The sequence below is a fragment of the Astatotilapia calliptera genome, chromosome 16 (genome assembly GCF_900246225.1).
Source record: "Astatotilapia calliptera chromosome 16, fAstCal1.2, whole genome shotgun sequence".
NCBI classification, from domain to species: domain Eukaryota; kingdom Metazoa; phylum Chordata; class Actinopteri; order Cichliformes; family Cichlidae; genus Astatotilapia; species Astatotilapia calliptera.
In genome coordinates this window covers 32,554,847-32,567,468 of record NC_039317.1, presented here as the reverse complement: position 1 = coordinate 32,567,468, position 12,622 = coordinate 32,554,847, and the positions used below count along the sequence as shown (strand labels likewise).

At 39.8% G+C, this 12,622-nt stretch overlaps 1 protein-coding gene across 2 annotated transcripts in view; it reads left to right on the top strand.

Annotated features, from left to right (window-relative positions):
• The window catches only part of ramp1 (receptor activity modifying protein 1), a 64,033-nt gene that overhangs the window by 32,661 nt on the left and 18,750 nt on the right, over positions 1 to 12,622 (top strand). The window contains exon 2 of one of the 2 annotated variants that reach the window (XM_026143666.1): positions 6,857 to 6,992. In XM_026143666.1, the coding sequence (XP_025999451.1) occupies positions 6,857 to 6,992 (136 nt within the window). Of the gene's footprint in view, positions 1 to 6,853; positions 6,993 to 12,622 lie in introns of both variants that reach the window. The other variant, XM_026143664.1, reaches the window with a different exon arrangement.

The following is a 12,622-nucleotide window of genomic DNA, read 5'->3' as shown; positions in this document are numbered from 1 at the left end:
AACAGATACATTCTTTCAGCAGTCAGTTTGTGAGATGCAGCTCCTTTGTCTCGCTGCAAGGCTTGTTGTTAGTGTCTTTCTGAATTTAGTCACTTATTTAGCTTGCATGATGATGAGCACGCAAAACAGATTATAAATAGATAGATAGTTCAATGCTATCTCTCTCGCACACATAATAACACACATAAACAGAGCATCCTGAAGCAGCATGGGATTCTTAGAGACAAAGAAGAAATAGTGGAGTGTTAAAGATCAAAGACACTGGCATGCACATGGAAAACTATGCCATCTTCTTATGTATTAGTTACCCTTACTAATTAAGATCAACAGCATACTTGCACCTATAACAACATCCTTAATTCATGGGAAAAGACATTTCAGGCCGCTTCACTTTAAATAATCCCAACTCAGAAGAGACAAACTTTTCCCCTTAAACAAGAGGAATGATTGAAGGAAGTAATTACCTCCATCAAACAGGAGGAAATTACAGGAAGGAAGGGCAAGTCAACACGGTGAAGAAAAAACTTTTTTACAATCAGAAAATCAATTTCTAGAAATAAATTTGTCTCCAGCGTCTGCTTCTTGTCTGAGGATGGAGGATAAGGTGCAGATGTGAAAGTCTAAAGGTGGCATTATTTTTAGTTGCAGCTCGAAATCAATACGTGGTCGCGGGAGAAAATGGGAAAATCTTCAGTCAATCACGACCTTTCCTTCAGATTCATCATGTTCTGCCTTTGCTCTGTGTGTCTGGAACATAAAATTGATTTGACAAGAAGAGGTACATGTTAGAGCAACAGGACAGGGCATCTCGTGTTAAAGAAAAAACTTTTTATCAAAGACACTTTGGGATATTTCAGTCCAACTATTTGTCAAGTTACCCAAGAAAAGATCAGGCAGATAAATGTTATTCCAAGTTGAGTTTGTTTTTCCATTGGACTGGAAGATAAATGTAGAGTTTCCACACGACCAGGAAATGCTGATATCTTCTGTTGCTACATTACCAACCACTCTGTTTCTGGTTGAAGACAACCTAATGGAAGGTTTTTGGCCACAGTGCTGCTGCCTCCCCAGGTCTCATACTGGCAGCAGTTCCTGTATTTAAATACCCGATAAATTAACTGGTAGAATGAAGCAAAACTGGGTCGAAAACGTGACAGGTCTACGCTGAAAATGAGTCTGCATGTGACAAATGTGCAATATGGCCCTTTTCTTACTGTGTGTGCAAATTTGGCTAATTTTGCTGTAGTGGTCAAATAATACCTCATACTATACTTGTGATCCATACAGAATTTATTTAGTACACATCAGTATGTAATTTCTTGCTTCTCTTAGGCTTTCTCACAAATCAGTTAGCTCAGTTAGCCCACTCACTGTGGAATTTATCGTGTGAACATGGTCTTAGGGTCTTGCAACCACTACTGATTGCTGGATGTAAATTTAAACAGAGAGACCAACCAATTTATGCACTATGAGGCTTATTGTGCTCAGTATTTGCAGACGCTTGCTTTCAGGTGAAGGTTTGAGGAGTGTGGAAACATACATTTTATGTAAGAGAAGGCTAAAAGGCTAACAACACCAATGCAGAAGCCCCTTAAAGCTGCATTCTCTGCAGGATACAACGCTACTGGTGCCAAATCACAAAAACAGTTGCGTCAAAACTCCCAAAATCAGACGAACCCCTATGAGCAAGCACTTGGCGACAGTGAGAAGCAAATTCTTCCTTTAAACAGGAAGAAACCTCCGGCAGAACCAGGCTCAGCGAGGGGCGGGGCCATCTGCCATCAGAGAAGAAAAGGAACATCATCTTTAGCTCACGAGTGTCCAGTTTGTCTCAGTTTCAAAATTCAGTGGCAGCTATGATGAAAACAATAACCAACCAATGGCTGATGTAACGGATCATTTTTTGTGTTGTAAATTAAAAATGATTTTCCCTTCTCCCTGCACAGACCTGATTCTACAATAACATCATCAAAAATCATCCTTTCATCCCTTCATATTTACTACAGACACTCAAACTCCCCATCACTTGGATGTGAATCATTTTGGGGCACTTACTCAAACTAGTTATCCTCAACAGGCACTTGTGTGGATTCACACCTCACTTTTGTTTAAACAATGAAGGCAGCCACTGTAAATGGTCACAGTTTTGCTTGTTGTGCCAGTTCCTCAGTGGAAATCAGTAGCAACACCGTCCTCAGTACGGCATCATGAAGAATTATGTAGATGTTGGGCAAGTGTGGAAAACACAATTTATGGCCAACGAAAGCATTCATCATTAATAACGGGAGTAGGGAGTAGAGCCACCTTTATTAATCATAGTGGAAAATAAGGGAGTCCAACATGTGGGAGTCAGGACTTTGTGATCCAGTGCATATTTGTGCTTAATCTATTTTTAACCATAACAAACTGGTTTTGTTTTATAAACCTAGCAATAACTCTGTGCAGAAAATACTGAAATGGTTGCATTCTGATGCTTGTGTTCTGTTCTGGTCAGTTTGAAGTGTTGGAATTACTGTCAGGATGTGATACAGAAAAAATTATGGAAAAATCTCTATTTCTCTGTTTCAGCCTCCGTTTCTTCTCTCTACACCATTTCTGTCTCGCAAACATGTTCACTTGATCCTACTCTTTGATCACCATCTTTGAATCCGGTCGTGTGAGCCTTTTCATCCTCTTTCCTCACAGCGGGACTTTTAGTGTGAATGTACACAAGCTGTTTGCTCATATTTCCTCCACTTTGTACAGATTTGTTTTTAAACCATCCTCATGATGATACTGTGTAGTGCCCCAAAGTCCCTTTGCTCTGCACCAACAGACAAACACTGACACGTGTAGTTGTAATAAATGTCATGCGCGCAACCCACAGTTGCATTTTCCTTACAGCAGTGTAAGATTTATTCCCAAGAGTATTGTTACAACAAAGAAGTAATCAACCAATCAATTGACTTACTTTTTAAGTTTATTTGTAAACTTGCTCATTTTTGATAGAAAATAATTAAAGTCTCAAGTCTTAGTTTCTTCTGAAGAAGCTATTCTGTGGAATAGATCGCCTCTGTGTAAAGCATGTATTTACTGCCATTATCAGACCTTTTTACCTTGAAGGCTTTTAAAGATAAACAGTCATACAGGGGTTTCTTATTTGAGCCTCTTTTATTTTCACTTCATATCATTCATGCAGATGATGAGCTAATATTATACTGGGAAAAAGACAGCCAGAAAGCATCCTACATCGTTACAGAGGCAGATGCTTACTAAATCATGTCAACCCAGCTCCTCCTGTGATGGAAGGAACTTGAAATAGTTGAAAAAAGACATTTTTGTTCTGCCGTAGTAACATTTTGGGAAAGGCTCTGTTGCAACAGGCCTGTCACCGCTACACAGAGCTCTAAAAGTCAAATAATCAAAGAATCTTAAAGTGGACCCTGAACTCGATGGGGATCCAGGGTAGCTGAATTAGCAAAGGTGTGATTTGTGAATACTGAGACGACTCGCAGCGCTGTTGTGACCAACCTTTAGACGCTCCAAAGAGACTTTGTTAAGAGAACGCTGAGTCAAATGCTTCCCCAAAGATCTGCCACTTGAGGATATTCTGAGGACACACAACGTTCCTCTTTACAACACGTTCTGTACAACTGGCCTGTTTGTTTGTGTGGGTTGCTGGGGGTTTGCATCATGCAGTGAATTCTCCTACAGAACAATCCTGATTTGTTGTGCTGCCATCAAGGTGTTTCTTTAAGATAAGCAACAAGGCTTGTGCTCATCTTCATGTTTTTTGTTCATTTTTGTGGCAGTGTTTGTTTGAGTGCTTTGAAAAAATGGAACTTATTCTCTTACAAATAAACCAGTTTCACTCCTGGTGTTAGCAGAATACAACCAGTCACCAGTCTAAATCACCTGTGGGCTCTCCTTTGCATTAACTAGCACCGAAACAACAACCAGCTTCCCAAAAACATCATGTGTTTAATTGTGATACTTTCTGATATTTTAACACTAGATGTAAATTAAAGCTGTGACTTGACCTTAATATAGTTTCCATTTATTAATTTCAGATATTCTGAAGCACACAGCGATGTAAGATCAAAAAGTGTTTGCATATATCTCAAAATTCTATATTGTTGTTACTAATGAGTCCTAATAAGTACACTAAAATTCACAAAATGGTTTGTCCACTTCACAAAACTCCCAGAAGACTCCAGAAGTAATAAGATTTCAGCAAGCTGCCAAAGGAGGGATTAATAGAGACGAATATAGAAGATTCACTGGGAAAAGGAAAACAGCTGAATAGAAATGAAGGCGGTTGTAATAAGAACGCAAAACAAGACAAAAGGTGATAAAAGGCTTAGGGAGTGAGTAAACGCTGGAGGGAAACAGGAAGAGGAAGAATGATGAAAGAGATTGATTTCTGTGTCGTGATAATTCAGTATTTCCTTTTAGCAAAATACCGCCGTGGAATTTATTGTAGAAATATATATTGTTTTCTCTTTTTTAACAGTTAGTTGTGCAGTTTTGTGGGAGACCTTTTAATGTGAAAATCTCCGTCCTGAGACATGACTTCATTGGTAGTGTCTACCTTTAAAAAAGAGACGTCTCTATATGCTGGTCAAAGTAGAAGGTTATCGTGTTTAAATTATGCATTTGTTATTTTCGGGGAGTGAGCACTAATAATTAGTATTATGAGTAATTATGAGTAAGATGTGCTTTAGAGTGATGTGGGTGTCACATACAGGTTGGAAGATCAGTAGAGAGTGTCAGAAAAAGAGATGGGCAGTAACGTGTTAAAAGTAATGCGTTTGAGTATCGAGTAAAGTAAGGGATTACTATTGCAAATAATTAGATTACTGTTACTCTCCCATAAGCACGCTGCGTTAGAAAACCGTGATGTTGTTTGTGAGAGTGTCTCATGACAATGACGTATGAGCGTGCAACGTCCGTGGCAGCAACAGACGTGTGTAGATCAACAATAGATAATATGGAGGAAGCCGGATGTGTGGAAGTACTGACATTACTACAAAAACATTAGTCCCCTGTTCACTCTGCGTGGGAAGAAAACTTCTTTCTACAACGAAAAATTTAACTTCAGATCTGAGCAAGCTCCATGCACGCTGCCACGGGAATGTGAAATTCACAGAGAAACCCTCGGATCCCCCCACTGACATGACCGCTGCGGCACCGGGCAAACCTCCCACTCCTGCTAAACAGGTGGAAATAGATTTAAGAGTGACAGGACTCAGTGCTGCTGAGCCTTTGATTTTATTTATTTTTGCTGTGTTTTACTTGCATCTGTTTGAAAGTTTGCTAGAAAATTTGCAGAATTTGCTTGATGCTTAAAGTTAAAAGATTAAAACTAATAAAACAAGTTTTGATTCAACTTTATATGATGGGTTATGCTGAAAAAATTAGAATTGGCCTGAAATGTCTTGAGGTTGTGTGTCATGTTTTTAAAAAGCAACTAAGTAATAAAGTAACTAACTGCTTTTGAAAATCAGTAAAGCAACGATGGTTTAAAATGGAGCACTGTAACAAAAAATAATTTCCCCCAGGGATCAATAAAGTATTCTGATTCTGATTCTGATTCTGATAACTTTCTTTTAGAAGTAATCAGTAATAAGTAACTAATTACTATTACAACACTGGTCAGAAAGAGTTCAAGTTGTCAAGTTTATGACTGTGATGAAAAAAGAAAGCTGAAGCTGTCAGATATGTAAGAAGAACACCTTAAAAATATAATATTATAAATTAATGTAGTTGTCGATTTATTGTCGGTTCTACATTTTTTACCTTTAATGGCCTTCATTGGTCGATACATAATTACTTTTACGCCCGAACTCTAAAGTCTGTTTTTAATTCCTAATACTTACATTCAACAAACCTTCCAGTTTTATTCGTCTCTGTTGTGACTGATAAAAAAATAAAAAGCTGGGGCTTCAACGTTGCAACAACGTTGCAACAAATTGAAACTCTTTTTTTTACTCTTGCATAATAAAAATTTACAAATCTGTGAAAATGCTGATATTTAGCATCTCATTTGCATTTTCAGCCTAACGTTTCTGAAATGCAGCGTGTCACTGCAGGAGAGGTTTTATATTTGACCTTGTGACTCTTCACCCTGTTTGTTTCTGAGTAATTTGGCTGAATAATCTGAGCATTTACACCCACACGGGCAGGGAAATAAACAAAGGTTGAAAAGTTAACTAGTGAGGTGTAAAAGCACTGATACTCTGAATGCAGAGAAATTACCAATTTCCTTAAGCCCAGAGCTTTTATGTGGAGCTTACCACAGCTGCAGTCTTCTCGCATTATTCTTTTACGACATGTCGTTTTTAACCGATACTACTGTATCTTGAATGGGTGTTACCAAACATCTTTGCCATCACATACTTTCTTACCTGCGTTACATCATTTGTCACACAGTCCTTCTGTTAATATGTCAAAGTGTCCCTCTCAGCATCTGGAGCACTCTCCCTCATGTCCACCAAGAATTTACCGGAAACGTTGGTGTTCAGTTTGTCTTGTCTGTCTCTCATCTGTCTGTTTGTGGTTTTGGAGGTCTTGTACGGCAGTGATAAAGCTTACACTGTGTCAGCAGACTGTCATCTTCAACAGATGGGGAAATGGATCAGTTTGCATTGATCCACAAAAGGTGGCAGCAGTTACAGACACTCTCTTGAGTGTTGCCCTCTGCCGTCATCCCGCTGCGGCCAGAGCTCTTTGCATTACACTTTTTAAAAGTTGGAAAAAGTTGTTAGCCCTGCACTGAATTATGCATTGTGCTGCGATCCAACTTACATTCAGCCCACTTTCCTTCATTATTCTAACGCCGTCCTTCCCTTTTCTTCCCTCCCCTTTCTCTCAGCAGCGTCTCAGTGTGTGTCAGCGCTGGGCTGCGGACCTCACTACGAATACGCTATTGAGGATTTCTGCCTGGGCAAGTTCAGACTGGACATGCAAGAGCTGGATCAGAGACACTGGTGTAACTGGGAGGACACAGTCGAGTGAGTGGGATAATCACAGTCTCATGCACACATGCACACAAAGAGAGAGAGAGAAGCAGCCAGACATGAATGAAATCTATTTTATATTCACACTAACACGAACAGGACATGGTGACATTTTGGTGAGGCATTAAAAAGCAATTTCATCCTTTTTTTGTTAGGTTTTATGCACTTAGAGCAATAAAAATGCTTAAATTGTCACTGTGATGTCTTCCAAAAAGCCTTGGTTTCATTCTGTTATCACCACACAAAACACATGATTTTTTTAAATTAATAATCCTCCTGTGTTTTTTTTTTTTAATCGAAACAATAAGGCTGCGATACATCGTTACATAAAAAATCTGTATATTTGTTCATCCCTCACTTGAGCTGTTGCATTTTTTTCAGCTTTGGTTAGAGTCCAAAGGCTGATTATGTACTGAGTGAGAGACTACAGAGAAAGACAGTGAGTTGGAAAAAGGGGGGTAGAAGGGATTCAGAGAAACAGTCTGAACAAAAGCAGCACGCCTCTGGCATAAACACAGATCTTTTTGTGCGTGAGCAAATATTATCTTTGTGCTCGCTGCAAAAAACGGCAGCATCGTCACAGCTTTTCAGATTTGCTTTTACAATTTGAGAACATAAATTACAATTAAGTAATCACATAAATACCCCCCCCCCCCACACACACACACACACACACCTCCCACCTGACTGTGTTTTAAGAACATGTTTGTATTTAAAACGGTCAGCTGTCTCCATCAGGTCTGACCTTACTTTGCACAAATAAACTCTATTTTCATACCTTCATCCGTCTGTACCTGCGATAACACTGAGTAATTGCTGAGATCTGGCATCTTAGAAATAGAATTTAGTTTAACAACGGAAAAACTTTTCAAACAATTAGATCTCGAATAACATTTGAGTACGTGTCTGATGCTGCATTTTCATTTGCACTTGCACGACATGTAGTGAGAAGACTGTGCCAGGACGCTGTAAGTAGTTTTTTATTAAAATAATAAACTAAACACATCCAGGAACATGTTCAGTACTGTGCAAACGTCTTGAAAAATCCCTCATTTCATTAGATTTTGCTTCCAAGGAGCCAGACTTTCTTCTGATGGTCTTGAGTAATAGTTCTCCAGGATTTGTGAAAGAGTTTTGGACATATAAAAAGTATAAAAGTGGTCACAGCAAATATTTACTGACCTTATATTCCATGTGTTTGCAAATGTTTCAATAAATCGCTGCACCTATTGGCCACTTTTCTAGCAAAGTTTAGAGAAATGCGTGGTGACTTTTATGCAGTGCTGTATGTTTATATATTCAGATAAATGTTAGTTTAACCCTTCTGCAGGGTCTTTTTAGTGATATCACTGCTTTCCAAGGTCCTAGCAATAAATTTGGTCAAATTTATCTGGATGTAGAAGTCATTAAACCGTAGGGTTTAAGTGCGTGCATTATCAAAGATCTCAGGGAGACTTAAAAACCAGATAAAAAGCATGTAATTATCAAACTTTTCTTCTGTTTTTCAAAAGGTTTGCTCTGTCGTGCATAACTTTTCCTTCAAGGGTAAACGCAGGGTTTATTTGCCAGTAATGATTTATGTGTTATATCATGTCAGCATTTAATTTAAGTTAAAAAATAACCTTATTTCTTTAATCTGTAGACCTTGTTCCACATACTTGAGAACCATGATGTGTTTAGTAGACTATCTGAGCTCATTTAAACATCCTCATCTTGCTGCTCTACAAGAAATACACTTCAAAGGTTACTTCCACACGTGCAGTTTATCAGTTCATCGACGCTTGTGTACAAAACTGGACAACTTTGTAAATCCCAAATAAAAAAAGGTTTTATCAAATGTATGTAGTATTTAATTTCTCCATAATTTATATATATTTTTTGGTCTGAAACAAAACAGGAAGCGGGAAAAGAAAAAAAGGAAAAAGAAAAAAAAGGGAATGACGGACCGAAATGTCAAAAACGGTCCAGCTGAGTAAGAAAGGTCAAATATCAGGACAGTCGCTCCCCTTCGAGGAAGTGCTGCGTTCGGGCAAAGATTCCTCTGGAGAGTTCTAATTCAGTTCCAATGACATTTTGTCTGTGTGTGTGTGTGTGTGTGTGTGTGTGTGTGTGTGTGTGTGTGTGTGTGTGTAGGGGCAGTTGCATGGGGCTCCTTCCTACCACTCAGTGTGCCTCAGCTGTTAAAAGTAGTAACGTTCCTCAGCTATCTTGTCTCACTTCTGTCCTCTGCTGTCACAACTATCACATCAGCCGGGGTTTATACGCGGCTCCCACCGCATCGAATACTTAACACTGTCCTTATGTTCACTGCAGCATACATTATTAAATGCCTCTGCGTATTTTCCTCACAATACTTCTATTAGATGTCTGAAGCTTTCGCACAGGAAAAAAAAGGCTCAAAGGCCGCCTAACTGACTTTGCATGCCCATCTATTTCTGCATTACGGCATAAATTTAATTAAATACAGTATTTCATCTTTATTTTATCTTTACAGCTATCTCCTCTTTCATCTGCTGGAAAGGGGAACAACTTCTTTTTTTTATCCCTCATAACTACAGTCAAATGTTTTTCTATTTCCTTCATTCCCCTGCTTCTTCCACAATCCCTTCTGCTCCATATTTTAATGTGTTTTCCGTTGCTCCCTATCATCCCTTTTCCCCTCTGCTGTATTATTTCCCTCTGCAAAGTTGCTAATGCTATATTGCACGTCCTCTTTTGGTTAAGTAACATCTCAAATACATTTGGTATCCCCGAGTCCCTCGTGCAGCTATTTTTGTGTCACAGCACTATTTGTTCCCCTGTCGAGAGAGTGTGCTGTAACGTCCCCCATCTCGTCCAGAGTGACGCCCTGCGCAGATACCGCATCATTGCTCAATAACACACCATAAATTAGAGACATTTTGAGGCTGGTGGAGGAAACAGGTGCATTGCACGATCCATTGCACCGATATGAGTTTGACTCGCAGGTGACGGCACTAATCACCGAGCTGCTGTAAAGCTCATCAGCAGAAAATCCAGTCACATCTTTGCATTCCTGCAGTGTGTGAGATGCAGCCGTCACCGTGTGATCATTTTAAATAAGATGACCTCCTGACACAAGACTTTTTAGGGAGGTGTGCTTAAATAAGCGTATTTTCCACAGGAGCCAGTTTGATTCTGTGAGAGTGACGATAACAACACTGCCACAGAGCCAATCAGCAAGAAAATGCTTTTGCAGCCTTTGCAAGAAAGAACGAGATAATTGAAATATCTGAGGCGCTCGCATGATGTGACCTTTACTTTTTTTCCCCTCCAGCATCGTAGCGTTCAGATAAACCTTCTGCATGCATTTCAAGAGATTTTCCCGTGTACTAGAGATAAAACTACAAGTTTTATCTACATGCTGGCAAATCGTAAATATTTTACAGTTTTTGAATTAATGCTGTTAATGTTTAGCATCATTAATATTCTTTTTCTTCCTACCATCCATCTGCTGTGTTTCTTGGGTTAGTCAGCTAATCGTGACACGTTGATGCATTGCTGTGCTCAGTGTAGCTTAGCATAGCCCCCAGCGTGCACACACTCTCTTTCTTTCACTGTGCAGACATTTGTTCTGCAACACTCTGATAATTGATTTATTTTGCTAGAGTTGTCTAATCTCTCACAGCGTACGTCAGGGCCTGTGCTAATTTTTGACTATGCTGCATTCATGTGCAGCAGTTTAAATGTTGCCTCATAATTTGGATCTGCTCACCGTGTTTAATCGAATCTATAGCTCAAGTTTCACGAGTGAAATTCACGAGGTCAAATGTGAGCGTCGAGCCTGTGCACGGTAATGACGTTTAAATGTTAAGTGCAGGACGTGTGGCTCAGTGAGTCCATTTAACATCCGCTGTCGAGCTTGTTTAGACACTTTCAGCATCGCTGCGCGAGGACAGGAAAAAGAACACAATCATCTCATCACTGCTGAAAGTTAAAAACACAAACAAAAAAACTGTAACGCCTCTTTGCCCCCAAAGAATTACAGCTTGCATAAAACAGAGCAAAGAATTGGAAAAGGAAAGTAGGCAACCTGGTTCCTCAGAGGCAGAGGAAAAGACGCCGATGCTTATTTGTACATCCAGAACGACAACAGGAAGATGCAAAAACAACAATGCGTTTTTAATGTCCCCACAACTAGAGGAAGTGTCAGCGGCACCGCCAGTTTATCAGCAGTGGGATCTTTAATTGAAACTAATCAACTTATTGTGCTACGTGATGCCCTGCTGTGGTTTTGTGCATGTCGCTGTCATGGTGGTTTTGTGGCAAACTGAAAAGCAGAATGCTGATGAAATGAATCATTTGGCCTGCCAGCACTCAGGTATGAATGAGACACTTAGCAGATGGAAAAAAATGACACGTCCACGATTGCAGATGGGAGGCTGATGGGAAGACAGACAACCAGCGGAAGACACGAATGATAACGTGTCACCATCCATGTTCAGTTTTTTCCATTTTCAAACACTTTGATGACACCACTTTAAAAATTTAGACACTAAAAGATTCTCTAAATGCTATAAACAACTGCAAAAAAAAAGCAAATCGTTCTGATTATTATTTGGAGTGCTCTGATAAATGAAACTACATATGTCATTGTTCTTTCTCTCATTAATCCTTGCACAAAAATCAAATTAAAGCTATGACAGCGTTTTATAATTATTCAGCCTGTGGCCCTGCTGGAGCTGCTTGTTGTGTCTCCACAGAAAACACTTACAGCAGTCCCATCATATGAGCTGCGATCAAAAGGCTCAGCATCTGTAAAAACTGAGAGCCATATCTGATTCAAATTTCGCCTCTTTGAGGTCATCTCTCGGTGTGCCACGGAACTGCTTCCAGCAGAGCTGCTATTTTTAGACCCCTCCATGGAAGTCTCATCCTGACCACCTACATGTCAGCATCTGTAATTTCACCACGGATCAAAACACTGATGCTGAGGATCGTCACTGGCAATGAGAGCTGGATCTCTGGCTTTCATCCAGAGACCAAACAGCTGTTTTTACAGGAGGAGGTCTGCAGTGTGCAGTAATAAAGATGTTGCATGAAATTGAGATTATAACTTGGAGCCTCTTCATTGTTTTTCCCACATTCATGACAGTATGCACAGTGGATTCGCCCCCTCAGGGTCGCACAGTTGTGCTGTATCAGCCACCTGGACTGTAGCTCATGCTGTCGCACGAGGGCAGCTTATGTTAGTCACAACTTTATCTTTCAATTGCCAGACTTTGCTTCCTGCAACTTTTTCTTCCTCCCTAAAATTAAACTCCAGTTTAAAGTCACGATGATCCAACATGCAAGTGGTGAGTATTTCACTTCCTGGCGGGAGAACTAAAACAGCTGTTCACAGATGCTCTACGAGAAAGCAGCTCACACTACTTGTAAGTGTTTGCTCTGATAACTCTTTAAAGCCAGATGTGCTCCAATTATCCCACACTGCTGCCCAGTCTGAGCCACGAAGGTTTATTCTGTTATTTTTCATATTTCACTTCCATCTCATTCAGCTGTGAAAGCTCTCGTTAAAGTTCTCATAGCTGTTAGAGCCCCGGAGCCTCTGTGAGGTCAGAGTACCACAGACTCCTTAATAATACACATGACAGCGGTCACTGCCT